The sequence below is a fragment of the Dromaius novaehollandiae genome, chromosome 11, assembly GCF_036370855.1.
Source record: "Dromaius novaehollandiae isolate bDroNov1 chromosome 11, bDroNov1.hap1, whole genome shotgun sequence".
Classification (NCBI taxonomy): Eukaryota; Metazoa; Chordata; class Aves; order Casuariiformes; family Dromaiidae; genus Dromaius; species Dromaius novaehollandiae.
Window position 1 is genome coordinate 22,106,825 of NC_088108.1, and position 25,945 is coordinate 22,132,769.

General features: G+C 45.2%; 1 protein-coding gene across 1 annotated transcript in view; it reads left to right on the forward strand.

Moving 5' to 3' along the window:
• The window catches only part of GPC4 (glypican 4), a 76,122-nt gene extending 51,510 nt beyond the window's left edge, over positions 1-24,612 (forward strand). Inside the window, exons 4-9 of the mRNA XM_064518332.1 lie at positions 11,064-11,229; positions 17,838-17,968; positions 18,193-18,339; positions 18,858-18,994; positions 20,911-21,086; positions 21,496-24,612. Of these exons, the coding sequence (XP_064374402.1) occupies positions 11,064-11,229; positions 17,838-17,968; positions 18,193-18,339; positions 18,858-18,994; positions 20,911-21,086; positions 21,496-21,704 (966 nt within the window). The 3' untranslated portion in view covers positions 21,705-24,612. The remainder of the gene's footprint in view (positions 1-11,063; positions 11,230-17,837; positions 17,969-18,192; positions 18,340-18,857; positions 18,995-20,910; positions 21,087-21,495) is intronic.
• The last annotated feature ends 1,333 nt before the right edge of the window (positions 24,613-25,945 follow it).

Consider the following 25,945-nt stretch of genomic DNA (forward strand, 5'->3'; position numbering starts at 1 on the left):
TCAGTGTTGTGAACTTGAGGTGGCATCGTGATTTCTTTCTTCCTTTTGAAGATCCTTGAGTGTAGAATCGCCTTGAATTCTAGAATTAATTGCTTGGGTTTAGAAGGTTATCCAGAGACGCATTCAGCTGCAAAAATAGTTCATGCTCCATGGAGAATTACAGTTACCCGGCTTTCCACTTGGGTTTCAGAAGTTCCATTGTAAACTGTGCAACAGTTCACTTTTCAAAGCGATAGTAAGAGTCTGTGCTGCTGAATACCTCTCAAATGTTGAGTGAAGTTGTAGCTTTAGTTGCACTAGTGGAAGGAATAATCTTTTCTATAGTATTTTAATCTCATTCAATGGAAATTTAACATTGTGTTTCTGCAAGACACAATGGGAAATTCTATACGTGAGTTTGAAAGCTGATGTTTTTATGCCTGCTGCTTTGCAGTTGTGTTCTGGGGCTTCCCACATTACATGTGATTAGTCCAGCTTTGCTGAGCTCTATATAATGACTCTATTGACTTATGCTTCCTTATTATTTTTACTGATGAGTTGCGTTGGGATGTCTGCTTATACCATGGATTAACTTTTTATGTGAGGGATAAATCTTCTCTTCTTCTTTATTAAAAAATGTCCAAAGTAATGCAAATTAGTTTTACTTTTAATGCTTTTTGTAGCAAGCAAGTTATATGCGCTTAACTGAAAATTCTCAGGGGGGGAAATACAAACTGCTGCAAAATGCAGCTGTTTTTTACTTTCACATGATGCTATCGTGAAAGCAAAAAATACTTTATAGTAGAATGGCCTTGATGGCTTTTTAATGATACTATATATTTTCACACCTTCACTAGAAAGGAGACATGCATTTAGAAAGGTATTGTCCTTGTATAAGTTTGAGAGTAAAAGGGAAAAGGGAGAGATAATATTGAAAAGCTGCAAGTATGCTTAATTTCAGAGCTAGAAAATAACTTTAATTTGGCATTGAATGGATCAAAAGCCATGTGCTGCTGCCCAAATGTACAACTGTGAGAAAGCTGTTTGGTTTTGAGAGAAAGCGCAGACTGTTTTTAGATTATATCTAAAACATGCATTTGTGTTTTCTGCTTGGTTTTCACCCCCTAGAATTCCCTCCTTTGGACCCAAAGAACAAAGTTCTCCAGATCTGTGCTGAACAGCAAATCTGAGGAAAAGCTCAAGTTTTCATTTCTTGCCTGCTTGAAATGCTAACTGCATCTGATTTTGGCTGCTAACGGTTGTAGGCCTCCAGTGCTTTCCTTTATCATCTCTTGAAGACTGGTACTTTCCCTCTGACCTTCCTGCCCCCCCCCCCCCCCCCCCCCGCCTTTGGGGGACGGAAATCTGGCCATCCTGTAATCACTCGCTTATTACTTAGCCCTTGACAAGCACTAAAATCAGCGGGGTTAAATTGCTGCCAGGGTTGACATTTCCTGCCCCAGCCATGAGTGCTCTTTTCTTGGAGAGAAAGGAGAAAATACAAGCCAGAGCCCAGAATGGCTAAAAAAAGGGCGAGAACCTGCAATTCTCAAGCTGCAGAAACGTTCCTTTAATGTGTTACATGTGGTTAGACCCACATCCCTGTCCAGGGTTGACACCTTTTGAGGGCAAGGTGCCCAGAGGGCTGCTTGTGTGCAGACCAGCGGACAGGATGGGATGGAAGGTTATGCTGGAGCTATGCTCTCAGCAGGAGCCCAGCAGCTGCCTGCACCCCTTGGACATCCCGCGGGCCGATCTGCCAGCGTGGGGGGCACAGGGTGCCCCTCGCTCGCCCTGCGCCGGTTGAATGTTCCAGCTCGCTGAGTTGTCCAGGGCTGTGGAAAAGCTGGCACCCGAGGGGCTCGTGGACGGGATGAGTGGGTGGTTAGGGTGTAAAGGACATGGTGGAGGGAGCTGCGCTTCTTGGGCAGGACATGTTTTGGGGAGTGGATGTCAACACGAGCTGACTTATGTAGATTCTCTGCTTGTAGGTTGCTTTGTTTAAGAAAATCAGTGTAGGCTGCGTGCCATGGTTAGCGCCCACTGACAGCATTACGTGGTGTCAGAAGGAACGTACTTGAGCCAAGGGGTGACAAGAGTGGTCTAGTTGTAGAGGTACAGGGTTGGAAGCAAACGCGTTTGAAGGGCCCAATGTGCGGCTGCGTGACACCCAAATTGGTGTGTTTGTGTCACCCAACTCTTTGCAGAGCTTCAGGTGGGGAGGTGCTGGTGTGACCTTACTGCACAGCCATGGCGGCAGCGAGAATTTTCTACAGCAGCCCCCAGGAGATTTATGTCAATAAGCTGGTATTATTTATGTATTATTTTGGCCACTTTTTCCTCCGGCCATTGTTTCTGATCTTTTGAGGAACTGCTGTGAACTTGAAGCTCTTAAATCACTTCCCCTGCAAGCATTTGTGTGCTGAAAGCCCCATGAGGTGGAAGCTGACTGCAAGGCAGCGAGGCTGCTTGAAAGGGGCTTTCTGCCCATCCTTGGGAAACCCTGTCTGTTTTGTCAGAGAAAGGTAGCAGCTTTGAAGTCGTATATAAGAAATGGTGTTTGATTTGGAAGCAGAGATGAACCATATAGAACAGACACATGGCTTCATATGGGGCATACACGCACCTTCTGTCATCTGCTGTTCTGGAGAGACATTCGGAGTTGAGAGGAAGCTGCTGGAGATATTTTACAGTGGATGGAGGAGGTTGAGCATCTTTGGTGTTAGCATTTTTCCCTAATGAAGTGTGATGATAGCAGCAATGGTGTTGGAAGGAATTTTCTTGAAACCATTTGTTGAAGGTGATTGTGAAGGGGCAGGAAATCTGCCTTCCTACAGCTGTCGAAAACCTGGAGCAACAGTCTGACGATTTTAACCCGCTTTGCAATGAACTGTGTCCTTTCTAATGAGGCGTCCATCGAACATGAGGCGAAGCACTGTATGTGCACAAACCGACCCGTCTACTCCTTGTGTGAACTCCCTCAGCTCCAGACACATCTCCTGAAGTATGGCACTTCCCCCTTCTCTCGTGGAAGTTGAACACGGACCAGATATCAGCTTAGGAGAAACAGTGATGAAAATAATAAAATACTGAATAAATAAGAATTAAGGCCAGTACCACCAAAAATATTTAGGAACTGAACTCTTATTTTTTTAAAAATATTATGCCCCTCATGATTACCATCTGAGGATCTGGATCTAAAAGTGCAGTTGGTGAGCAAAGGTCATATCTCTCTTTGTCCAGGCTTCGTGCTTGGTTTGACTGAAGGGGAGAGTGTCCTTAATTCTTTTTCAGAAGAAATTTGAAGTTCCTGTATCAAGCAAAGCAGGGCGCCCTTTGGACAAGAGCAAGACCCTCCAGTGAAGTGACAAATAAAAATGAGATTATTGCTTGCCTGCACTGAAAGGAGATGAGAGACAGATGATGCTTCTTCGTGGGCAACTGAAAACCTGCCAGAAGAACTAAGAAGCCCTTTTAGTGTCCCGAAGGGGTGTCCGAAGAAGCAGCGCTGTCCAGGCAGCGAGTTGCAAGCCGTGGAACAAACGGGAGGGCTGCCATACACAAGGACATCGTATCCCACGTGCCAAGGGCAAACGTCAACGCAGAAAACAATACCAAGCAGTTCTCCACATCAAAGATGACCCTGAGAAGACCTGCCAAGAATGTGGCTGCATCTGCCTCAGCAGCAGCCATCTGAGGGACTGCGCTAGGCATAACCTTCAAAGTATGCTAGAGCAGCAATCATCGCGGATTTAATGGGCTGAGAGCGCACATGGATGTGGCTGTAGGTTTGGAGCTGATGGTATCATGCAGGAGGGTGTCAGCCCACTGACTTTTTTTTTTTCCCCTGTTTCCCCCTTGCCTTGCCTTGCCTGGCACTGTGCTTCTGCTGTTAAGTTAGGAAACGGTATGAGGGATAACTAAGGCAATTTTTTGGGTTAGCTGCCAAGGTAAATGCTCTCATTGTTTTGCTCATTGAAGCAAACAAAATGCTCATGCTTGTCTGCTACGGCTCTGGGTTGGGGGAGAGGCAGTTGATGGATGCTGCTTCAGAGAAGGAACTTTATTTGAAAAGGTACATTGTTCCTGAGGGCACCCAGGGAGGAACTGCCTACCCTGGAGCATTAGGGGAGGTATCTTCAGGAAAGAATGTTTCCTTGTTACTGAAGAGAACAGGAAAATGGTTGTTTCACGTTGGTGTGGCCCTCGCTGGGTTTTGTTAGGGGGTGGTAAAAGCCTTAACTGCGACAACTTCACCTCCTCAGGGCTGCTGCTCCGTAAACAGTTGCTGCGAGAGGCATCTGCTCGGCGCCCTGAGATCCGATCTGCTCTCGCGTGGGCTCCCGGGTGCCAGCAAGGCTTGCCAGGAACCGAAGGAGGCACCGTATCAGATTGTCTTGTGCACTTGCCCGCGCCACGTGACTTGCCCTCTGAAATACTTTGGGTTGACTTCAGAGCGCGTGAACGAGAAGTGGAGCAGATAACGCAGGAGGCAGGACAGCACACGAGATGATATAATCATGCTGCCGATGAAGAGCAGCAGCTAAAGAATACAGATCATTTGCAGTATCTCCCAAGACAGCACACGACTCTCCTTTTGACACATTAATATTAAAACCGGGCAGGTCAAGTGAATAGTGTTTTGATTCTCAGGAGTTCTGCTTTGTCTCTCTGGCAGTTTGACATCTGCATGAATAAAAAAATAGAAAACTATAAGTAGGGAATCGAGCGTAAATGCACCCTTGAACTTTTCCTCGCATGGAGGTGACAATAACCAGAAAGATAAAGCGGCAGAAAACATCACCACGGGCAACGAATACTGAAGAGGCGCAGAGCTGTGCTGTGCCGAAATGCCGCTCCTGGATGTGCTCTGTTGCGCAAGGCCTCGGAGGCCCAAATCTGTGGTTGAATCGGATGCCTTCTAAATTATTCATGTGCTACCACAGGGCCAGCTGAATCGGTTAAATGTTGAAACGCATACTTAATTCCAGAACACTTTCACTGGAATATTTGGGGTGGAGAAAGCAAACTAAAAGCCGTCTGAACAATTTTCTGTTTCACAGTGAGCTGAACTTTAGGGCCTGCATGTGCCAAGATGATGCTCTCGCAAAATACTGTGAGCGAAGGAAAAAGTTACACGAGTAAGGCTGTGCTCATCCAAAAAATGGAGGACGCCTCTTGTCTTACGCTGGCTTCTCACCTGAAGAATCCCACGGTCCTTACTTCAGTCAGTTTTGGAGTTATTTTTTAGGTCATTAAATCATCTTTCTACGTCACTGAGAAGTTCTTTGTCGTCTTTGTCCATTATTGCCCTAATTCAGTTTTTACAAAGAAAACAGAATATGTTTTCATATCAAAAAGTAATTTCACTGCATTTATTTTCAAGTTGATGGATTTCATGTTTTCTGATGTCTGTGCTGCTGGCATGGCAACACAGCTATTGTGCAAGTGTGGAAAATAAGAAAGCCTGAGTTATCAGCATTATTATAAACAGTTATTAAAACTGACAGGATTTTAAATGTTGTTATTAGCAGTCTTAATGCTAACTTTAGGGTAGAGTGAGAGAATAACACTTTGCTCTGGCTGTCTGGTAGCTGGTGGGAGTCCCAGGCTGGCTGGAGCTCCCTGGGGGACCGTGCACTTTTTGGACTTTTGTCATCCTTCCTCAGCAATTAGTTGCCTTATGAAGGAGGAGGGAAAAAAATAAACTGGATGGTTCTCTGACCCGTATCTTACTGCACATATCAGTTTTCTTGAGTTTTGGTGGCTTCATGGTGGGTTGTTAACAAGGCACTTCACTTGATAGGTGAGTTCTTTTAATGGTGAAGTTTCTGCTAGAAGAGGATGCAACCATCTAAAATCGGTAACGAGTAGGAAAGAGATTAAGGATGCAGGGCAAAGCATTTCCCTTCAGAAATGTGTGTTTATTACTGCAAGAGCACATCGTTTTTACAAGAACATGATTAGGTCTTCACTAGTAAATGTAGGTGGGGGATTCCTCTGCTAGTATGGCATGAAACACCTGAGTTAAGCAAAGAACTGTTTGCTTCTCACTTAATTTTGTGGATTGTGTGAAAATCTGTATTTTTAAGAAGCAAGTTTGATATGAATGTGAAGATTGGTGCCAAAACACATCTGTTAGCAGCTTTTAATCTTCACGTTTGACAAAGTGTATAGACATGGACAAATTGTAATTTACATGATGAAACCACGGGGTGATGGATTGCTGCAGTGGCATGGAACACCACGGAAAGAAAATAAATTTTGAAAGATAAAAGGAAGGGGGTTGGAGTGCATTTACTTCTATTATAAGCTTTTACAGGGTATATGCACTACAATGTACTGCCTGGGCTCGAATCTACTAGAGTAAATCCTCTTCAGCAAATAAAGCTTTCTTTGGGACTCTGCTTTATTAGAAGGGAGATTATTTGGTTTTGAGGGTCATTCTAGAGTAGGGTTTGAATGAACTTGAGTTGCTTTCCAAGATAAACACAAGCCCCGAACAAAGCATATCTCGGTTTACTGTTACATGCAATGGTGTTTTAAGAGCTTGCACCTGGCATTGCAGAGTGAACATTAAAAGCTTGTGAAGAATTGCCAGTGCAACATATGGCACAGCCTACTGACAGATCTAGAGTTGGTCTGGACTGGGTACTGGCCTGCTGCCAGGGGTTAAGGTTCTCATTGCAGTGACATGCAGCAGTTAAACATTTATCACTGTTGTAACAAGGGGTAATTACTCATTGTCTTCCCTGAAACTCTTACAGGTGATCTCTACTGGTGCCTTCCTGTTGCCTTCAGAAACCGTAAAATGCCACACTTGGACTGATGAATTTCTTCTGTGTCTTTCTCTCTGCCTGCAATTGCATCTCACAAAATAATGCCTTGCCTGCTCCTTGCGTCCCTCGCTAGCTGCGGCTTGGTCGGGCCGCTGCTGCAGGCTGAGGCTTGCAGGAGCTAGGCCCTGTTCTCAGCAGGTCCGTCGCCCCACTCAGCTTGGTCCTCTCCTCCGCTCTGTGTAGGGCTCAACGCCGCCAGCCTGCGCAGGCAAGGAAGCAAAACCACGATTGCTTTAAAAGCATCCTGGGCCTTTGAACAAAGGATGCGTGCGGCATCTAATCCGAGTGACCAGTCAGTGTCTTCAGCGGTGGGGCTTGTCCGCAGTGGAACGTCGCAAAGCGGCTTCGGTTTTCAGTACATCTGCTAGAATTCATAAAGATCAATCCGATGAAATATCAAAGCGGGGTGTGGGGCAGATGCTGGGATATCGCAGCCACTCGGCGCTTGCAGGGTGAACTGGGAACCTAAGATGGGAAGGTGCCTCCTGGGTCACGGCTGCGCTTCGGATTTTTCTCAACACTGTCATGCAATCCCTTTCATAAAACCGCAGCTTTCCATGTTATGGCCAGTGGAGCCTGCTACCCCCCATCCTGCTTAAAACCCTTCTAGACCCTGGTTGGTGCTGTGAACCTTTTCCTAATTTTTCTCATGGCCAGTTTCTGGTGTCTTCTGTTTAACGTAGTCGCAGATATCAACCTTGTTGCCTCTTGGCTCAAGCAGCCCTGTTGCTCCGGCTTTCCCTTGCGATGAAGGCGCTCCGTTCCCTTGTCCCGGGAGCGCTGGACATGGCCACAGCCCTTCCCCGGCCACGTGCCGTCGCTCTCTGAGACCGAATGCTCCTGGGAGGGGAAGCGGTGGGACTGCTGTGGGAGGATGCGCATGGTCTGCTGACAAGCCTCAGCATGGAGCATGGCGGTCCTGGCGCCTACCGCCGAGTCACAGGGGAAGGGATTTTTGTCAGAAAAAGGACTAAACTGGGGGATCATTCAGAGCTCTGTCTCTGGCTGTGCGATGTTTAGTTACTTCTTTCCTCTTCCCAACATTTTTGTTATGCAAGGACTGGACCATCTGGATGGCAGATGATATCTTTACGTTTGTCTGTTTTCAGTTTTCCTCCTATAAATCATCTGATGTAGCTGTTTTCTATTGCTTGGGCTCTTCCCAGGGTTTGAGCTGGTTCTGCTTTAAAGCCGTGCTGCTCCGGTCGTGAGCTTTCTGCACCTTCCAAACATACGTGCTCTGCAGCAGCCGAATCAGGGTCCCCGTCACCGCGAGCGGCTCTCCGCACTCAGCCCCCTCTCTTTTTGCTCAGCCGAATGGGCTCAGTCTCGCTGGCTTTTCTACACGCTGAAGAGAAAACAAGGTTTGTTTGTTGTGTTCGGTAAGGATCTGTTTAATTTGCCTCGTAGTTTTGTAAACAGCTCCTCTCATAAGCAGGAGTTTCGTAACGCCGAGGCAGTGAAGGCTTTTTGTTTGTGGATGTACGCAGAGGAGGGCTCTGGAGACCACGTGTGCGCCTGCCCTGGTGCCATGAATTCTCAATTTTCTGAGGCCTCCGCAAGACTCGGCTCAGCCCGGCAGGTTAAAGGACAAGCTCTTCCTTTGTCTCCCTTTCTCCGTGCTGCAGAACGGCGGAGGATTTCGTCTTGGCCAGACATGCGGCGGTTCCTGACGGCATCTTCTCTGTCTGCCCGACTTGCGCAGAGCTATTTCATGGGATCTTAACTTCTTTCGCAGAGCTGTTACAGGCCCTCCGTTTGGGGTGCGTGTGGAGGAGTCTTATTTACTTTCTAAAAATTAAAGCGGCTTTTGTTGGTGGCAGCAAGACCAACCAGCTCTGGATGTCTGAGCTGTGATAGCTGTACCTGAGAGCTGCAATCAGCGTTCCTCACAGGTACAACCCAGCTCCAAACTCCATCAACCACAGAAAATAGTCCTCTTTGTCTTTCTACCCAGTTTCCTTGCCCATCAAAGGGAAATCATGGTCTTTTTTTGAGTTGTTGGAAAGATGACAACTTTTTCTGTCTTCTCGTTTCATAAGAAAAGAGGGTTTAAAACATCTGCTGCCTCTGGTTGGTTAAGGCTGCCTGTCTCCCCTAGAGTGGCGGGAGGTGGAAGTCTCTTTTCTGGGAGAAGTGCTTGCGGTGTTTGCCCGGTTGCGTCTGCAGGCAGCAGGATCTGTGCCTTCGGTGCGCTCATCTGTAGAGAAGGAGCCTGTCTGTGCTCCCTCCGACCCCTGCCCCGCGCTGCAGCGGCAGCTGTGCCGGATGAGCGCTCGGGGCTGGAGCATCCCTGAGATGCTCGGCCTAACACAGGCCATAAGGACATCCCTAGCAGGTCAGGACCAAGGTCTGTCTGGCCCAGTTGGCCTGAAGCCAGTGGTGATATGTGGGAAGAGTATGAGAATAGGGCAAGCAATGGAGAGACTTCCCCAGGATGTTCTCCCCACCTCCAAAAATTGCTGTTTAGAGGCTGGCTGAGATAGAGGTGGTGCCTCTGAATGTGACAGTCTGGGGTGGGTCTTTCTTTGGTGAATTTGTGTAATCCTGGGTGGGGTGTGGTGCTTAGTTAGAGCTCTGCTTCCATGAACTTTTTCTGCTTTTCTCTGGAATCCATGAAAGCGTTTAGCATTGATCTCCTGTGGCAAGGAGCTGCACCGCTCTGTGTGCTGTGTAAAGGACGAGGTGTGTGTGTGTTTTAAATCTACTGCCTACTAGTGTAATGTGCTGCCTCCTACTTTTTTGAGCAGAAGAGGCGGTGAACAGTTGTTCCTACTCATTTTCTCCTAATGTGATGGACTTTGCAGAAGTAAGGCCCTCAGCTTCAGGCCCTAAGGGTGGTACCAGGGCTTATGCCCAGGAATTCCTCTCCCTTCAGTTCTTCATCCTGTCTGCTGTGAGGTCTGTTCCTGGACCTTCAGCAGGAAGATGCTCCATTTTTATCAAATGACCCCTCTCTTCTGGTGTGATACGTGTTTCCTTCCTTCAGAACCATCTTGGATCATAACCTATTGAGACCACTTTCTGCAAAAGCGTTACGAGGTCTGAAGCACACTGCTTAAAGCACTAGGGACTGTTCCTATTTCATCAGCATATCTCTGATTCCATCTTTATTTTCCACTTTTGTATATAGTTAGTTAACACTTGTATTTGCTCTTGAGAGAGATTCTCCGTTTAGGGCTTGTGTGGCTGCCGTGTGGCCAGCATTACTACATCGTGCTAGCATTAATGCTTTTCAGGGTGACTGTGTGGAAATTGTTTCATGGAGTGTTTTGAAGCTTGGCCAGAGAGTGAATCAAACGTGAATGACCATGAGTCACTTTTGAAAATAGCCCCGTCGAGGGTTCAGAGGGTGACTCGTCTGCTGTAGATAGCTCCGCTTGCATGGGCGAGAGTGCAAAATCGCAGGCATGTCGGCTCCGAGGTTCATCCCAGCTTGTCTTCAGTGCTTTGTCCTGCAAGGCTGTAGCTGCCACCTCCTTTGATTGTGGCTACCTCCGGGGGAAAGGAATCATGTTATGTAGCGTGATGGGTACTGAGTATAAATGAACCTGGGTATCTGTCATGTAAATGTTGTGTTCCAGGATTTGAATGTAAGATAAAGGGGCCCGTCTCTCTGCGAGAGAGCCCTGCTGAGCGATTGTCAGGGAAGAGCCGAGTGGGAGCAGCTCCGAGGAGGAGGAGGAGGGCAGCTGCCTCCCTGGGCTGTTCCTCACGGGTCTGTTAAGGGGATATTGGCAGCATCAGATTTCTGCTGCTTTCTTTGGAAAGAAAAAAATCCTGGCACCTTCTCCTTCAGTGTGTGCAGCAGGGCTGAGATAAGGTGGTCGTGTGCTCTGCCCTTTTGGCATGACTGCCTCTGGCTTCCTCCCCCTGACCCCTGCCTCGTGCAGAGCAAGGGGCACCTGGTGATCTGCGTGTCTGCCTTCGGGGGCCTCTCTTTGTGGCCCAAAGGGTGGTCCCATAATGTCAAGTAGCTTTTCCATGTGTAGTACTGCAGCACAGGTTATGTTCTGCAGAGAGATGGCCAGCCTGGACCCCTCGTGTGGCAGGTACGCCCAAGGAGGAGGAGGACCGAACCACCTCATCTGCTGCCTGGGACCACGTAACAGCAGAGCCCTGACCAGAAAGCGCTGGCTGCCTTGATTGCATCTGCTTTGCACAGTTCTGTTCCCACCCGCCCCACTGTAAACATGTGGGGCTTTTTGCTAATTTTCTTCTCTTTCCCCCTTTTCTCTTTTAAAGGTGAACCCAACACCACAGGGTACGCGAGCGCTGCTGAAAATGATGTACTGCCCGCACTGCCGAGGTCTAGTATCAGTGAAGCCGTGTTACAATTACTGTTTTAATGTCATGAGAGGCTGCTTGGCCAATCAAGGGGATTTGGACGCAGAATGGAATATCTTTATGGGTAAGGCAATACGGGTTAAAACTATGCATGTGAGTGTAATATGGATAAGGCAACATGGGTTAAAACCATGCACGTTAAGTACATGTTGACATTGAGTGTCGCTTATTTGAATGGCATTTGTGAGTGGCTACGTGCTGAGCTACAGTAGGTTTTTAAGGTATCTGTAATATGTATCTTTCACTTCTACATCTCCATATATGGCAAAACTTTTGTAGTTCATGTTATTTTCTAAATAAATGAGACTTTCTTTGTGCCAATGACCTCTGTTGCAGCAGGCTCTAGGAAGATGAAGCTGCCATGCGTTTGTGAACTTGGAGTGTCTCTACTTGTTGGAGCCAGTCCAGCTCTGACAGACCTCATCTGTCTTGCTGCAGCCTGTCACGACTGTGCTCGCGCCGGTTTGCGTTTGTAGGCAGGAAGCCTGAATTCAGCGCGGTATCCAAGAACCTGAAGGCTGAATTAGATAAAGGCCAAATACCTATTAGAAACAGGCAGACAAAGAGCCCCGGTTCGGTGAGGGGGACTTGCTACCTCTTAAGTCATGCGCTGCCTCGCACTTGGATCTGCTGCTGCAGCCTCTCCTCTGACTCTGACTTTGTCTCTGGCCTTTTGCCTTTGCTTTCAAGGACTCCCATCGTGCAGCCTCTAACGTGTCCAGCCTCGAGATCCTCTGACTGTTTTTTTTCTAACATCTGTGCAAGCTATTTTTTCCATGCTACTCCTTGTATGTTGTTGTCACCATACTGCTATCTTTCCTAAATGCAGTTTTTTGCTAAGCAGTCTGGGAGTGTCTCTGTCAGTCGCAGTGAGCTTTGGGAGGAGCTGCAGGCCTGTATTTTACATCTAAAAAATTGAATGGAATATGTGTCTAATTCTGCTTTTAAAGAGCTTGTTTGGAGCTCAGCCACCATCCTTTTGAAATGTTGATAGGCCTTGCCTGATGCTGTGTTAATATTTTTGCTATTGTCTTCCTCCTGCTTGCTCGTTCTCTTCCATGCTTATGAATTCATATTATTTGGTGTATGAAATTTAGACTGAAATGTTAAATTGAGCCAAGACTCTGCAGGGTTTGTGATGCCTCGGGTTTTGGGAATGCAAGCAATAGATAAAGTTGAATGTTTTGATTTGTGCAGGCTGCTTTTAAAGAAGCCTTGATTAATCTGTGGAAGAGCATCCTTTGGGAACAGTCTCCTCACTCCGGTTACTGGGTGATGAAGTGCGCGCGTAAAGTTTCTGCAGCTCCTGACAAGGCTGTGGTACTCTTCCAACACTACTCTGGGAGAAAAATAGGCTGTTAGGAAAGTAAGGGTTTCTCATTCATTAAACAGATTTAAAAAAGGGAAATTGCTGATAATTGGCATTTCAGGCTAGATTTAAATCTTAGAACTTGTTCTCCCGTGTTTTGTCCACTGGCTTTTCACTTAACTGCCTGTGCCAACTGGATGTGTGCATGGTATTATTTTCAGGCGGCTTTTTTTGCCGGTGCATTCCATATAGGGCGTTAAATGTGACACTAAATTGGGTTTCCAAGTCATTCTCTGGGAGCTGACATCCCCTCCCCCCGGCCCCCATTCCTTCCAGCCGTCTTTCTCATGAGAATATTAAGCATTTCAGCTACAATTGTTGCTGAAATAGCTCAAAGCCAGGAGACTTGCAAACATCTAGTCCAAGTAGAAAAGAGGAATCCTATGAAAGGGAAGGGCATAATGCCAGAAAACGGACAAAAGCACAAGCAGCTAATTGCTGTAGGTGGTATGCAGCTAAAAACGAAACTTGGGGAAGCCAGCGAGCTCTGTCACACGAGGCTGCTCAGGGACTGCATTCGATAATGAAGATTATTAAACAAGACAAAATAAATGGATGCGATTCCAGGTTGGGAGCAAAGCTTCTTCCAGCAGTGCTTCCTTGCAGAGAGGCTTCTTGCCCGCTCTTTGCTTGCGTGTGGTGCTATACTTTTGTTGCATTTACTGGCAGTGCTTGCTGGTTTCTCCCACTCTGCGCTGATTCTTGCGGTGGAGTCTGGATGTAGTCTTTAGTCTGTTTAATAGCGGAACAGGTGCTTAGTTATGTTGCAAATTTTGCTTTTAATCTGAATTTGCCACTTGAGGCGACCTAAATTAAATAGATCTGGTGTTTGCAGGGAAGGCATGTGTGACAAATGGCCTCTGTGTATGTATTTTTAAAAACAAAAAACACACACAAAAAAAAACCCAAAAGGCACCTGCATGCTCTCATGCTTAATGCTATTTTGCATTGCAGGTTTAAATACTGACCTACAATGACGATTTATTATGTATGAAAAATAGATTTTGAGAACAGTGAAGTAACTTAGTTAAATGGGCAACTTGGAATAAATAGTTCAAGCCTAAATTAATTCAAGTACACGTGAGTATACATGCACACATTTATAAACATGTTTCTCTTTTAAAACATCAGAATTTGTAAAAAATCATTTCTCTCTGTGGTATGGCAGAAGTTCTTATCTTTGCCCTTCCTTTCTTTTCAATAACCTTTGTTTATCTCCATATTCATTGCCTGTTTTTACCCAGACTGACAAATTTTATATGAGTAGCTCCCATAAAGTTAGTGAGACTTCCGTGAGCTTATACTAAGCAAGTCGCTCATCATTTTTCTAAACTGGGACTTCGGATCTGTAGGCTTTTTTTAGGACAAAGACTTTATGCTTGCTTACTTCTGCAAAGCGCCATTTAAAGTTGCAGCATATGAAATAATGACTGAATTACAATCTTTTTTCCCATTTAACTACCTTTAAATTATTTTGCCATCGATTCTCAACACAATTGTGCACCAATTAGACAGGGCTACACTTTGTTTCGAACAAGCTCTTGGCGTGGGGGGGCTTCCTGAATGAGCAGTGTTAATCTCCAGTGCCTTTTCATGATTTTTTTCACAAAGGTTTGCTCCGCTCAAAGATGTAGGCTTCAGGCTCCGTATACATATCTGGAGTACTACTTTGTGTGCAAAGAATTTTTCCCCCTTTAAAAAAAGAAAAAAAAAAAGATTGTTGTTAATGAATGGTCAAGGTCTTCCCCCTCCTTCCCTCCTCTTTTAAATCAGATCTTGGGGTTAAGACTGAAAACTGCCTTTTGTTCTTCAAGTCAGACAGTGAGGCTGAAGATGTGGGTTTCTGATTATTGGTGGCACAATGCGAAAGAATCGCTTTGCTCAGTGAGAGCGAGGTGCTTTGTCGCCGCGGATTGTCTCAATGCCAGCAGCAAGGACAAATGTATGCAGGAGGAAAAGGGTCTTTAAGGGACGGTGCTATACGGGGGAGCTGTGGTTTTATTTTTTTTCCTCCCCAAATCCACTTCTGTTGTCCCAGCACAGGGAGGAGAAGACCCTCTTTGTCATGCTGTGGGTTTGTAATAAATGACCAGGGTACGTTTTTTCACTTTGCCATGTATTTTTGCAAAGGAGCTGGACCTCTCTTGCAGTGGCTTGTAAATGTCGATGTATTTGAACCAGAGCTGCTGGGGAAGGGGAAAGGAGAGGAAAATCTTCTGGGGAGATAAGTTGCACCTGCTTAATTTATGATTTTAATGCAACTTGCCTACCCTCTTACAGCACGGCAGCGCCAACGTTATCTTGAACCCTCGCCAGCCTTATTTAACGTCAAACGTTGCTGCCAGAGGCAATGTGCTGCTAGCTACGACTGCTGGTGGGGACACCAGCCAGCTCCTGGTGGGAGGTAAAAATTTGTAGGATATCCCCCAAATCAAAACCATGCACTAGGTAGAGGGTCTCCTCCCCCCTCCTTTTTTTTTTTTTTCTTTTTAATGAAAGTTTATTCCATTTAGTGCTTCTTGTCGGTATCTATCACTGCTCCTGAAGAGCTACAGTTGAATATATTCTCCAAGGCCAATTATTACTTTCCTTATCTTTTATAGCCAGCTTTGGCAGCTCTGCTGGAGGCCGAATGCATTTTCTATATCAGCAGTCAAAGCAGCGGCCGCATTCCTTAGCTGTGATACATGTAACGCCATGGCACCACGAGCAACAAAGGACCCAATTCGCTCTACATTCCCATGGTCTTGTGTATGGCCTGCCCGGCTCAAAGTTTACAAAGACGCCAAACAGCCAGAAGAATTGGGGTTTATGTTTCCTTTCAGTCTTTCACAAACACTTTATTGATCTGCGGCCTTTCCTGGCCACTCGGAGAATTAAGTAGTTACAAAATGGAATGATTTTTCCTTTTTTTTTTTTTTTTTTTTTTTAACACACAAAATGCATAGTTTTTTTTATTATCTGTCTATTCATAATATTTTTATTTGAAATGAGCGGCTTCCTCCAAACTGCGATGGGATGTCCTTTATGCGCGTGAAAAACCCCAAAAGCTTTGACAATGATGAACACATTTAAGTTGTGCTCCACTTGTTTACAAAAGTCTCCATTTGGTAGCACATCAAAAGCATTTTTCTCCCCTCTGGCACAATGGTATATTCATGCTAGTAGTCATTACTCAGAGATTTGAAGCATCACTTTATTGGAGCCCACCACAATACAGTCTAAGACTCTTTGTTTCGTTTGTTATTACCTTCTTTAAAAAAAAAAAAATGCATTTAGTTCAGACCTGTTTGTAGTCACTGACGGCTAAATTCCAGCCCTGCCCTGCGACAGCTCTGTCCTTAACGCTGGCCGTGTGTGTCTGCGGGTGTTTCCGGCACGCTGTAGCTCCTTGCGGATTTTACTCCTCAAACGCCGGCACCTCGGCTGGGCTGAGCTCAGGCGACGCCGGCGCTGGGCGGCCCCAACACCCCAGGCTGCCGTTGACGGCACCGCGTGCTCCGGTGTCCCAGCGGCTCCTTGGGAGTCGGTTTTAAGATGCATTGCTTAATCAGCCCGTAACTCGCTCTCAGAAAACATACTGACTTGACTTTAAGAAGTGGGTTTGCATGCTGGGAATACGTCAAGCAATTCATACGATATATGTATTTTTTTAATATACAAGTAGCATAATTGTAATTTTGTCATTTTCTTTTTAGTGCAGTTTAAAATGACTTGGGCATTAAGGCAAAGCTACTAATAAGTTGTTTAATATGTGGAATATCTTTATAGGGCTTTAACTGGTGATGTAAACCCACAGATGATTTTTGCTTTTTGAAAGCCTCTCCTGCACTTAGGAGGGGAATGAGTGTCATGAGAAACGCTTTTCAAGAGAAATTAATAGGCTGAACATTGAACGCCCGTTTCTCCCTGATGGAAGGGAACTGGTGCATCCGCGGAAGTGGGAGGAACCCCTGGGGCGAGGGCTTCCTCAGGGCCTGGAGGTGCCCTTGCGGCCTGGCCTTCCGTGTCGCACAGGCCAGGAAAATTTGAAGAATTAAACGCAACTGGAAAACTATAAATTTGTGGCATAGCTGCCCGAAGTGGTGCAGGAGAGGAGAATGGAAAACAAAATGCCTGAGGGACTGCAGTGAAAATCAGCATTAAATAAAGGTGGTGGATGGAAAGAGATGACTGCTTAGCACAAGGGGCATGCCGGGGTGTACCTTTGGGGGGAGAACCAAAGTGAAAGCTTAAATGCAACACAGGGCAAAAACTTTAATGCCAATAATAGTTTCCCAGAGGAAGCAGTGGAAATTTGGTAGCTGGTACATTTAAGGATACATTGGATCAGTATGTTTGTGTTAGCAGCAGGAGGACTGATCCAGCGTTGACTGAGGGACTTTTCCATCTCCCCTTTCCTGGAGATGTGGCTAATGCATCGTTAGTGCCCAGCGTTAACCCTGGTCTCGGGCAGTTTCCTTGTTGCAAACAGTCCGTGTGATGTCAGAACGCAGAATCCTTTGGCTTTTCCAGGCTCAGCAAGGTCTGTAGCTTTGCATCAGGGAAAGATCTTAGTGGTGGTGCTTTTTGTCCTTTTTACCTTGGTTTCTTGTGTTCTGGACCAGCACAAGGAAGCTGATGGTTTTCTCTGCCTCAGCTTTGAAAGCAGTCTTTAAAAACAAATGACACAAGGCAAATCTTTAGTAAATAAGTAGAAAGAGGAGGGTTTTAGGTAATGCTTGTTCTAATGGGAGTAGCTGATTACAGACTGCCTTTTGGCAAATTGCAGAAGCTCTCCCTCATTTAATGCAGCTTTTGATGTATATGAGCTCGTGGTTTGGTGCTGGCAGACCTGCAGTGCTGTAAGTGCCGACCAGCCCAGCGAAGCTATAGGTACCAGGAACGGAAAAAAAATATTTGATGTGTACTGGTCAGAAGTGGTGTTTTGGAGGCTAAGTTCTGTGCGTTTGCATAGCACCTCCACTGGGTCCTTCTCCAGCCACCACACTGGGCTTCTTCCTAATTGCTGCATCTCTCATCCCGATAGCAGCTGGCAATCTTGCACGTGAGGCCTGCTCCTAAAACATGTCTTGATTCACAGCAAAGCATTCACTTGTTCAAGTTTGATCATGCGGAGTTGCAGAAGGCAACACTGAGTTGCTATTTTATGACTGATGGCGGGGGGGGACTCATTCCTCTTTGGAGTATGTCTTAAATGCAGAGTTTAGAGCAGAGGGCCTCTGCTCTTCTGCACCCTCGATGTGTGTTATCCTTGATGTTTCTCCATTAAGACCCTTTGTTTCTCTCTCTCTTTGTGTTAGACTCTATGTTGCTGGTAGCGGAGAGGCTGGAGGGTCCTTTTAACATTGAATCAGTCATGGACCCCATTGATGTGAAGATTTCGGATGCAATCATGAACATGCAGGAGAACAGCATGCAAGTGTCTCAAAAGGTAAATGGGCCAAGGGAAGAGTCTGGCTTTATTTATCCAGTACATTGCATTTCCCTGTTTTAGTCAATAGTAGTTTTTCTTAAATGTCCTTTCAAGCAAACATAATGCCTTTGTATTATTTTTGTGGGTGTTGGGGGTTTTGGATTGCTGGTTTTAGTTGGACTCTGAAGAGAAGGGCTCTTGTGAAGTCCCATTTTGTAAAACCATTTCCTTCACTTGCGTAGGTTTTCCAGGGATGTGGCCAGCCGAAAACACTTGCACAAGGCCGAACTGCTCGCTCTGTCTCCGAAAGTGGTTTCAGTGCTCGTTTCAGACCCTACAACCCAGAAGAGCGGCCAACGACAGCTGCTGGCACAAGTTTAGACAGACTGGTGAGTGCGTGCTGCCCCGTTCCTGCCGATGCAGCCCGTAGCCAGCACAAGGTGCTCCATCGTGCCCATGGCTGGTGCCAGCAGGTTGTCCGGGTGAAGGTTTCACGTGAATTTGGGAGGGTGTGGGAATGTGTGCACCCACAGATCTGTGTAGCACAGTGTGTTTTTTCCATTTGTAATTTATAGGATTTTTTAATGTTCCTTGGCTGTCTTAAACTCTCTGAAGGGTGTAATCTGCCCATGGCTCTAAATGTGAATTACCTCAATGCTCGTATGTCAAAGTGCCTGTTTTAAAGGCTCCGGTTATGAGTAATATGTCTTTGAAGAGTGCTGTTTGATTTTGTATTAAAAAAGTAAATCAACCATCAAGACTGTGCAACTTTACATGCCGCGTAAAGATCTGGCCTAGACGTGTCTGTTGTGATAAAAGTGCGTTTCCAACTTCACTCTTAATGAGTGCTTGGTATTCTGGATTGTGTCCTGTTTTCTATTCTTCCTCTCTCTCTTTTTTTAAATAGGTTACTGATGTGAAAGAAAAGCTGAAGCAAGCCAAAAAATTTTGGTCATCTCTCCCTGGCAACATTTGCAATGATGAAAAGATGTCTGTAGGCACTGTCAATGAGAACGAGTGCTGGAATGGGAGCGCCAAGAGCAGGTTTGGAGACGCGGCTGAGCGGCGTTCACTCCTTCCCTCTCCGCCCCTGTGCTGCAGCCTTGCGCGGCGGCTGGCCCGCTCCGTGGTACGGGAGTAACCCAGCTCCCGCGGGGCTGGCTGCTGCAGGGACCTCTTCTTTGTGCAGCTGGAAGAGCTTGTAAAGTTAAATGGTTGTCCAAGCTCTGCATGATGGTTTCTTTTAAAGAAGGGAATTGAGTCCAGCTGTCCAGATGCAACATAACCATTCAATTATCACACCTCTCCGATGACCAAGACCTACCTACCCGTTGCTCACAGGTCTTGGGAGCTGCTTTGTACAAAATCCTGTAGCTTATCGCAGGAGCGGGGAGTGTTTCTGGCAAACAGAGCCGGGATGCTTGTCTTGTCCAACCATGTGTTGCCTTGGTGCTCCCCGCTTGTGTTTCTCATGTGATGCTTCTCAGGAGCTGTTGCTGGGTTTCTTGTTGAGCAAGTGCGAAAGAGATGAAGAGGCTCGTGAAAGGTCTGCTCTTCCACTGCTGAGGGCAGTGGCAGAAGGAGTCCAATGGCTTTCATGTGTGCATTTTATGGAAAAACTGCTATAAAACTTTTTTTTAAGTAAGAAATTACCAACACATGAATCAGCCAAAGGATTTCTGTCATATGGTTTACGTAACCATTTAGTTTTTATTTTGGAAATGAAAGATTTTTTTTGTTTCTGTTTGCTTACTGATAAAATTAGCAAAAAACAAGATGTTCCATTAAGAAAAAAATCTAAAGATTTCCAGCAGTTTTTCTAAGTAATAACAGTTTCTGCTCTTCATATTTTTGAGGCGCAAGGTTGAGCCTTTTTTGCACAAATTTTATATTGTTTTGCTGGTGCCTGAAACTGCTGTGCTCTGTCAATGCGGTGGTTTGGGTCTCTGTGAGGAGTAAGGGCTCTGCTGTCCTGAGGTCTTGTTTAGCAGCAGCTCATGGCAGGTTTCCCTCCTGGGTGAGGGATCTCGGGCAGCTCATCATCAGTAAGGAGAGGAGGTGGAGGCTAAACGATCTGGAGCCTTTTCAACTGTAGCCAGGGAGGACCTGGGGCTCTCTGTACCTCATTTAGTGCCATCCTATGTGGATTGTGCAAGATATTTTGCTTCACTGTTACTCTTTTCTGTTGCCCCAAGAAGTTAAAATTCAGTGACCTTCCGCACTTCGCTTTCCCTTTGAAATCTCTTTACAATTTATAATGTTGAGAGCTAACAATACTAATAAAAAATCCCTCCCAAATTTAGGACAGAGTTTGAGCATGGCCTTCAGACATGTGCTTGCATCTCACTGCCTGATCTCCAGGGTCAGTAGATCATGCTAAAGACTCCTCTCTGCTGGCATCATAATTAGGCAAAAGTAATATTTTCTTCTGTTAAACGGCGATTTTTCTTGCAAGTTGGGTAATTGGATTTAGCAAAAACGGGGGGAAAAAAAGTCGCATCTCTGCCGCATAAGACACTAAGTCCAAATACCTGTTTTAGGAGACATAAATCCTATTAGTTTTTGTTCCTCAGTCTCTCTTTAAACCCATAGACTGGGCTGTGTTCATGTGTGGTGCTGCAGATGAGGGTGTGCACACCTCCTCGGGCTGAGCACGTTGGATGTCCTATACTTTGATTAGTTTGACTATGTTATCTCATTTTCAAAATCACAGATGTCCTTGCTACTGGGGTTATTAGGGGAACTGCATCTCATGTCTGTGTGGCAAGAAGTATGTATATAGTATCTTGGCTTGATTTTGGAGTTCATTATGCAAAGCCAGAATGACTCTCTTGCCTCTAAGAGTTACCATAGGTTTCTCTGATATAACTGTGACCCCAAAGATGATTTTCCCAGAAGTGTCACCTAACTGGTGGCGGGCAGGAGCTGCTCCGTTAACAGCAGAAATGCTTTCTTTTTAGGTATGACTTCGCAGTGACGGGAAACGGCTTAGCAAGCCAAGTGAATAACCCAGAGGTGGAAGTCGATATTACCAAACCAGACATGGTGATTCGCCGGCAAATCATGGCTCTGCGGGTGATGACCAATAAACTGAAGAATGCTTACAGTGGCAATGACGTTGACTTCATTGACATAAGTATGTTTGCTGCCATTTGTCTTTGCTTTTTTTTTTTTTTTTTTTTATTCCTTTTAATTGGATTTCATGCTAACACGGGGTATCTGGTTAAGCTTCAGATATTTGTAAGCGTGTTAGTAAAGAGGGTGGTAAATGGCATCTCTGACAGGCTGTGTGCATAGGGTCATTCCCAGCACTACTGTATTCAGAGGGGTTTAAGATAGCCATGGGCGTAAGTCTCATTGACTGGAGGCCCGTGCTTAAATCTCATAAACGTGGAAGTAGCGAGTGCTGCGAGGCATCGGCAATCTCCTTATGTTGAGAACGTCAGGAAGGCATCTGCATGCTTGGTTTTTTTCTGCTGCCTCTGGTAAGTGCAGTGTTCTGCTGCAGATCATAAAGGAATACAAAATGTATTTGTCTTCTACAGGTGAGGAAAGCAGCGGGGAAGAGAGTGGAAGTGGCTGCGAACTTCAGCAGTGTTCCCCAGAGTTTGAATTCAACGCAACTGAAGTTACTGGAAACTCCAACAAGAGCGATAAAAATGTGAACACTTCTGCCGCTGCCAGTAGCGGTTTATCACAAGCAGCCTTGTTCTTTAGCATCTTGTTCCTGGCCATGCAAAGACAATGGAGATAATTGTGCAGCTTAGGGGAAAAAAAGACTTTTATTATCAAAGTTAGAAGGCACCTGCTTTCACTTTTATACCATCTAGTGACTTTGCTTTTTAAGTTAATGGACAACAGTGTACAGTTTTTACTATGTTGCCACTGGTTTTAAGGTATTGATTTTTTTTTTCCCTTGCTATTCTGGGAATAACAGGAACAGGGACTACCAGTCTGTCCCATTCACCAAGAATCCATGTTAGAGGTGGATAACAAAAATGTATATACAAGCCTGTAGTTAGCTCTGCATTTGTGTCTTTATCACTTTTCTTTTTTTTTTATTTTTTATTTTACCATATTTCTTACAAAAACAAAAAAAAATCCCCAGGGTCCTTTTGTGGCATGTAACAAGTACGTGTTTCTGAAATGAGAAATATCTGTACAGAAGCAAGTTTTATTTATCGTGTTATGGGGGAAAAAATAATTGCCCAACAAGCAGAAAACATGTTTCACATAGTTAACTTCCCATTTATCCACATTATGTTAGTTGCCTTATCTGGAAAGAAGTGGAAGTAATTTGTCTTTATTATGCGGTAAAACAGAATGTGAAGGCATAATTGGTCTATATGCCATATGCCCCATTTGCATAAAGCGTTAATACCAGGAGCAGGTTTTCCTTTTTTTACAGGATGTTTGGTTAAATTGGAAGAGACTACAGAGAATTCCAGTTTCGCAGAAGCTAAGAAGAGTTGTCATTTGTTCCCCTGGATCCTTGCAATTAGCTGTAACTCCTGTAGGTCCGTTCCCGGCGTGCGTCCCCAGGGGGAATAAGGCATTAAACTTGTTCGGTTGGAAGCAACTTGTCGTGTCACAGATCCAAATGCCAACGTGTGTCTTGTCTGCAAATTTGTTAGATGGATGCTGGATTAATATTTTTTTCTTAGTAATACCTGGGGGAGGGGTGGAGGGTGTCGCTTTTGTTTTACACGAGTTTTGTTTCCTCTCTGGTCGGGAGGTGAAAAGGGAAGGGACAGCCGGACGTGACCGTTGTGCCATTGCAGGCAGATCAGAGTAAGAGCAGGCACGAGCCGGCCGGGCTGAAGATGCCCCTTTTTGGTGTATTTGGTCACCTGGGAGTTCCTGGGGCCGAGGCACCAGGCCACCATAGCTTTCCGATGCTCTCCAGGATGCCCTTCTCTCTCTACCGGTGCTTTCGCAGTTGAAACAGCGTTGTGGTGAATGACAACTCATGAATAAAAGAAATGTATATTTTTAAGAAAAGGTATGAAATAACTTTAAAAAGAGCTTAGAAAAAAAAAGTCTTCAGAAAGACTCAAAATTGTTCTGCACATCTCCTCCTGCTTTAGGTAGCCTTTAGGCCTGGCTGGACGCTGGAATCCAGCCAGGAGAGCAATCCACAGAGAGAAGGTTTGTTGTAGTCCACCCTTGTGTTGTAAGGATAATTGTCTATTTTTATATTGAAGCATTAATTACTTGTTAGCTCAGGGTCAGTGCTTTATTCAACTTTATTTTCACACCAAATTTCTGCAAAACTATAAAGATGGAGTACTCTTGGCTGGTATAAACAATCCTGGAGGCTTAATTTTACTAGAAGTAGCCAGTTATTTATTAAAACATGATGTTAGTAGAGTAGGGGTATTCTGGCTAGATTATTTTTCTTTAGAAAATAAATCATGGAAGCATAAAATTGAAAAAGTTATAAATTTATGTGTGGGAAAAAATGGATTGTAAATAGCTAAGTTGCCTTGTGAGGAATTGGAAAATGTGCTGATACTTAGAAACTACCTCAGTTCTGAGGAATTTCCTTTCTAGCTTTGAGTGCTATTACATTTACTTGGTAGAAGTGAATCTGGTCTCCAATATGTAGCTGAAAGAGTTATCCCTATAGACCTTGTTAGATTGTTTTTAATTTAGAGGGCTGAACTACATCCAGCTGTTTTCTTTCAGCTAAGTTCCCTAACAAAGAGAATTTCTGAATTAAATATTGCTGATGGTTTCCATGACTTTTACTGATTTGTTTGGTTTCATGGCATTTTCTGATTGCCCTTTAATTATTTAAATGGTCCTAGCCATTTGAATTTTAATCCTGGAATAAACAAACCTTAGATGCACTACCATTGTAAATATATCGCAGTAAGGTCTGACTGGATAACCCTTCTGGCTTATACCCAGCTGGCAGGCCGGCAAAATTAAATGAAGAAAAAAAATTAAACTTCTTCGGAGCTCAGAGAATGATGGAACAAAAGCCCTTGTGTTCAGAGCGGCTGACTTTTCCAAGATCTCAGTTTTTGGCATCAGTGTTCCTATGTAAGAAAGTTACTTGTAAATTCTCCTGCTTTGGAGCATTCTGCCCAACATGTACTTAAAGAAAAACATTTCTGAATTTATATTTATCGTTTTACAACTAATTGCTTACTAGTTATTATTCATTAGTTTGGGAAAGTGAACAATGCAAAGACCTGACACGGGTTTTAAACTTGTCTAGTTGACTTTGTTAATAACATAACAACCCTTCACTCTACAAAGGACCGAGTTGTCACCTGGGGCTACAGGAAACGAGTAAACATCAGCGTAGGATGATCAAAAGTTGTGTTCCTGCTTTTATTTTGCATTTGTGTGTGAAATCGGCTTTCTGACATGAGTTTGTAAACTGAACTGTAAGCATAGGGACTGAGGCATGCTGCTGGCCGCTTGCTAGCGGGAATGCATGTTCTCTGTTCCTTCAGGTTTTTGTTTTTCCGTATGACCATTGCCATTATGACCATGTTTTTAAAAAGAAATCCATCCATAGAATTAGTGATTAATGGAATTAATAATGAGCTTCAAATGTAAAGTGAACCAGAGAGATGGTGGTGTTGGCGGCATGTGAGCTGCTCTGTTTTCCCAAAGACTTGGAATAAAAAATACAGTTCTTGAAAGGATCTGCTTTAACAGATCTGTGAATCTCTCACTGTCCTGGGTCAAAAGCATACAGCTTTCCGTTGACATGCGCATACAAATTGCTCTTGGTTTCTCCAGCAGACCAGCCTCCGTATTTACCCTTCTGGTAGTGATGAAGGGAGAAAAATTGCAAATAGTGAGACTGTAGTAATCAAACGGTCTCTGGTTTTGTACTGTGGTGGGTGGTGTGGCCCCAAGTAGGGACAAATAACCAAGCAGCGAGGTGGGTCCTCTCTCCTCTCTGGGGTGCCCCAGCTCTGCTGCGGTTCCTGCTCCTCCCCAGCTGTGCTCCGGCCCATGGCTGCCTGCATTTGCCGTTGCTGCCTTTGACTCTTCTGGGGCTGTGAGGAGAACGGAGGAGCTTCAGTGAAGTCTGAGCTAAGCTGGCGTTTGTCCTCGCAGGCAGTTTGGAATATTAATTCTGTCCTCATTCTTTAATTGTTTTAGCTGGATTTAATGTGCCCTTCCAGGTACGACCTCTGACTTGCTCTTACCTCCCTTCTCATGATAGTAGCTGGTATTAGACCTTTCAGAGCAAGATACATAAAACCCCCTTCCCTGTATTTGGATGCTTTTATTTATAGCATGTCCCCCAATGTAACTCATGGCCCTGTTTGTCATCCTCTCCTTCCTCCACCAAAGACACCCTCTTCCTTCCTGCCTTCTCCATACATTGTTTTGGGGCTACAGCTGTCCGCTTTTATGCCATGTTCGGTTCTTGTTGTATAGAGTAAAATGCTTGTTTGGAAGCTGGTGGGCATGGTTGTTGCAGAAAACCTGTATGTGGGTAAATCCACCTCAGATTGTCAGAAGAAAATAACTTGTGCCATTTTTTTTAAATGTCGGTGGTTTTATTTTTCCATATAAAGCAGGCTGTGACCCTAGGATAACTGCAGAGCGTTGCTGCGAGGGCTGCCTGAGGTCTGTCTGTCAGATGTGGTGGCAGATGGCCACCTGCCTGCCTTGGCCCTTTAGCTGCGTATTGCAGTGTCTGCAGGAATGAAGGGGTGGGAAGGCCTTTCCTGGTGGTTCTTCTTTTCCTTTGGATACTAAGAATAGTAATAGTTTTAAAAAAAAGAACAAAAACCCACACATACGCACCCCTTGTCTTCCTCAAGGTTGCAGGCAATGACTGAAGACCGAGAAGACACAGGACCTGCAGTCCTTGGGGCTTAGTGGTGTGGCCACCCTGCATTTTTCGGAGAGGGCCAGGAGCCATCTCTCATGGCTCTGTGGTTCCCTGTTAGCTCTGTGCCGGGCTCTCATTCCTGCCTGGTTTGCTTGGGCTTAACACGGGTGTCTTCCTGTCCTAAA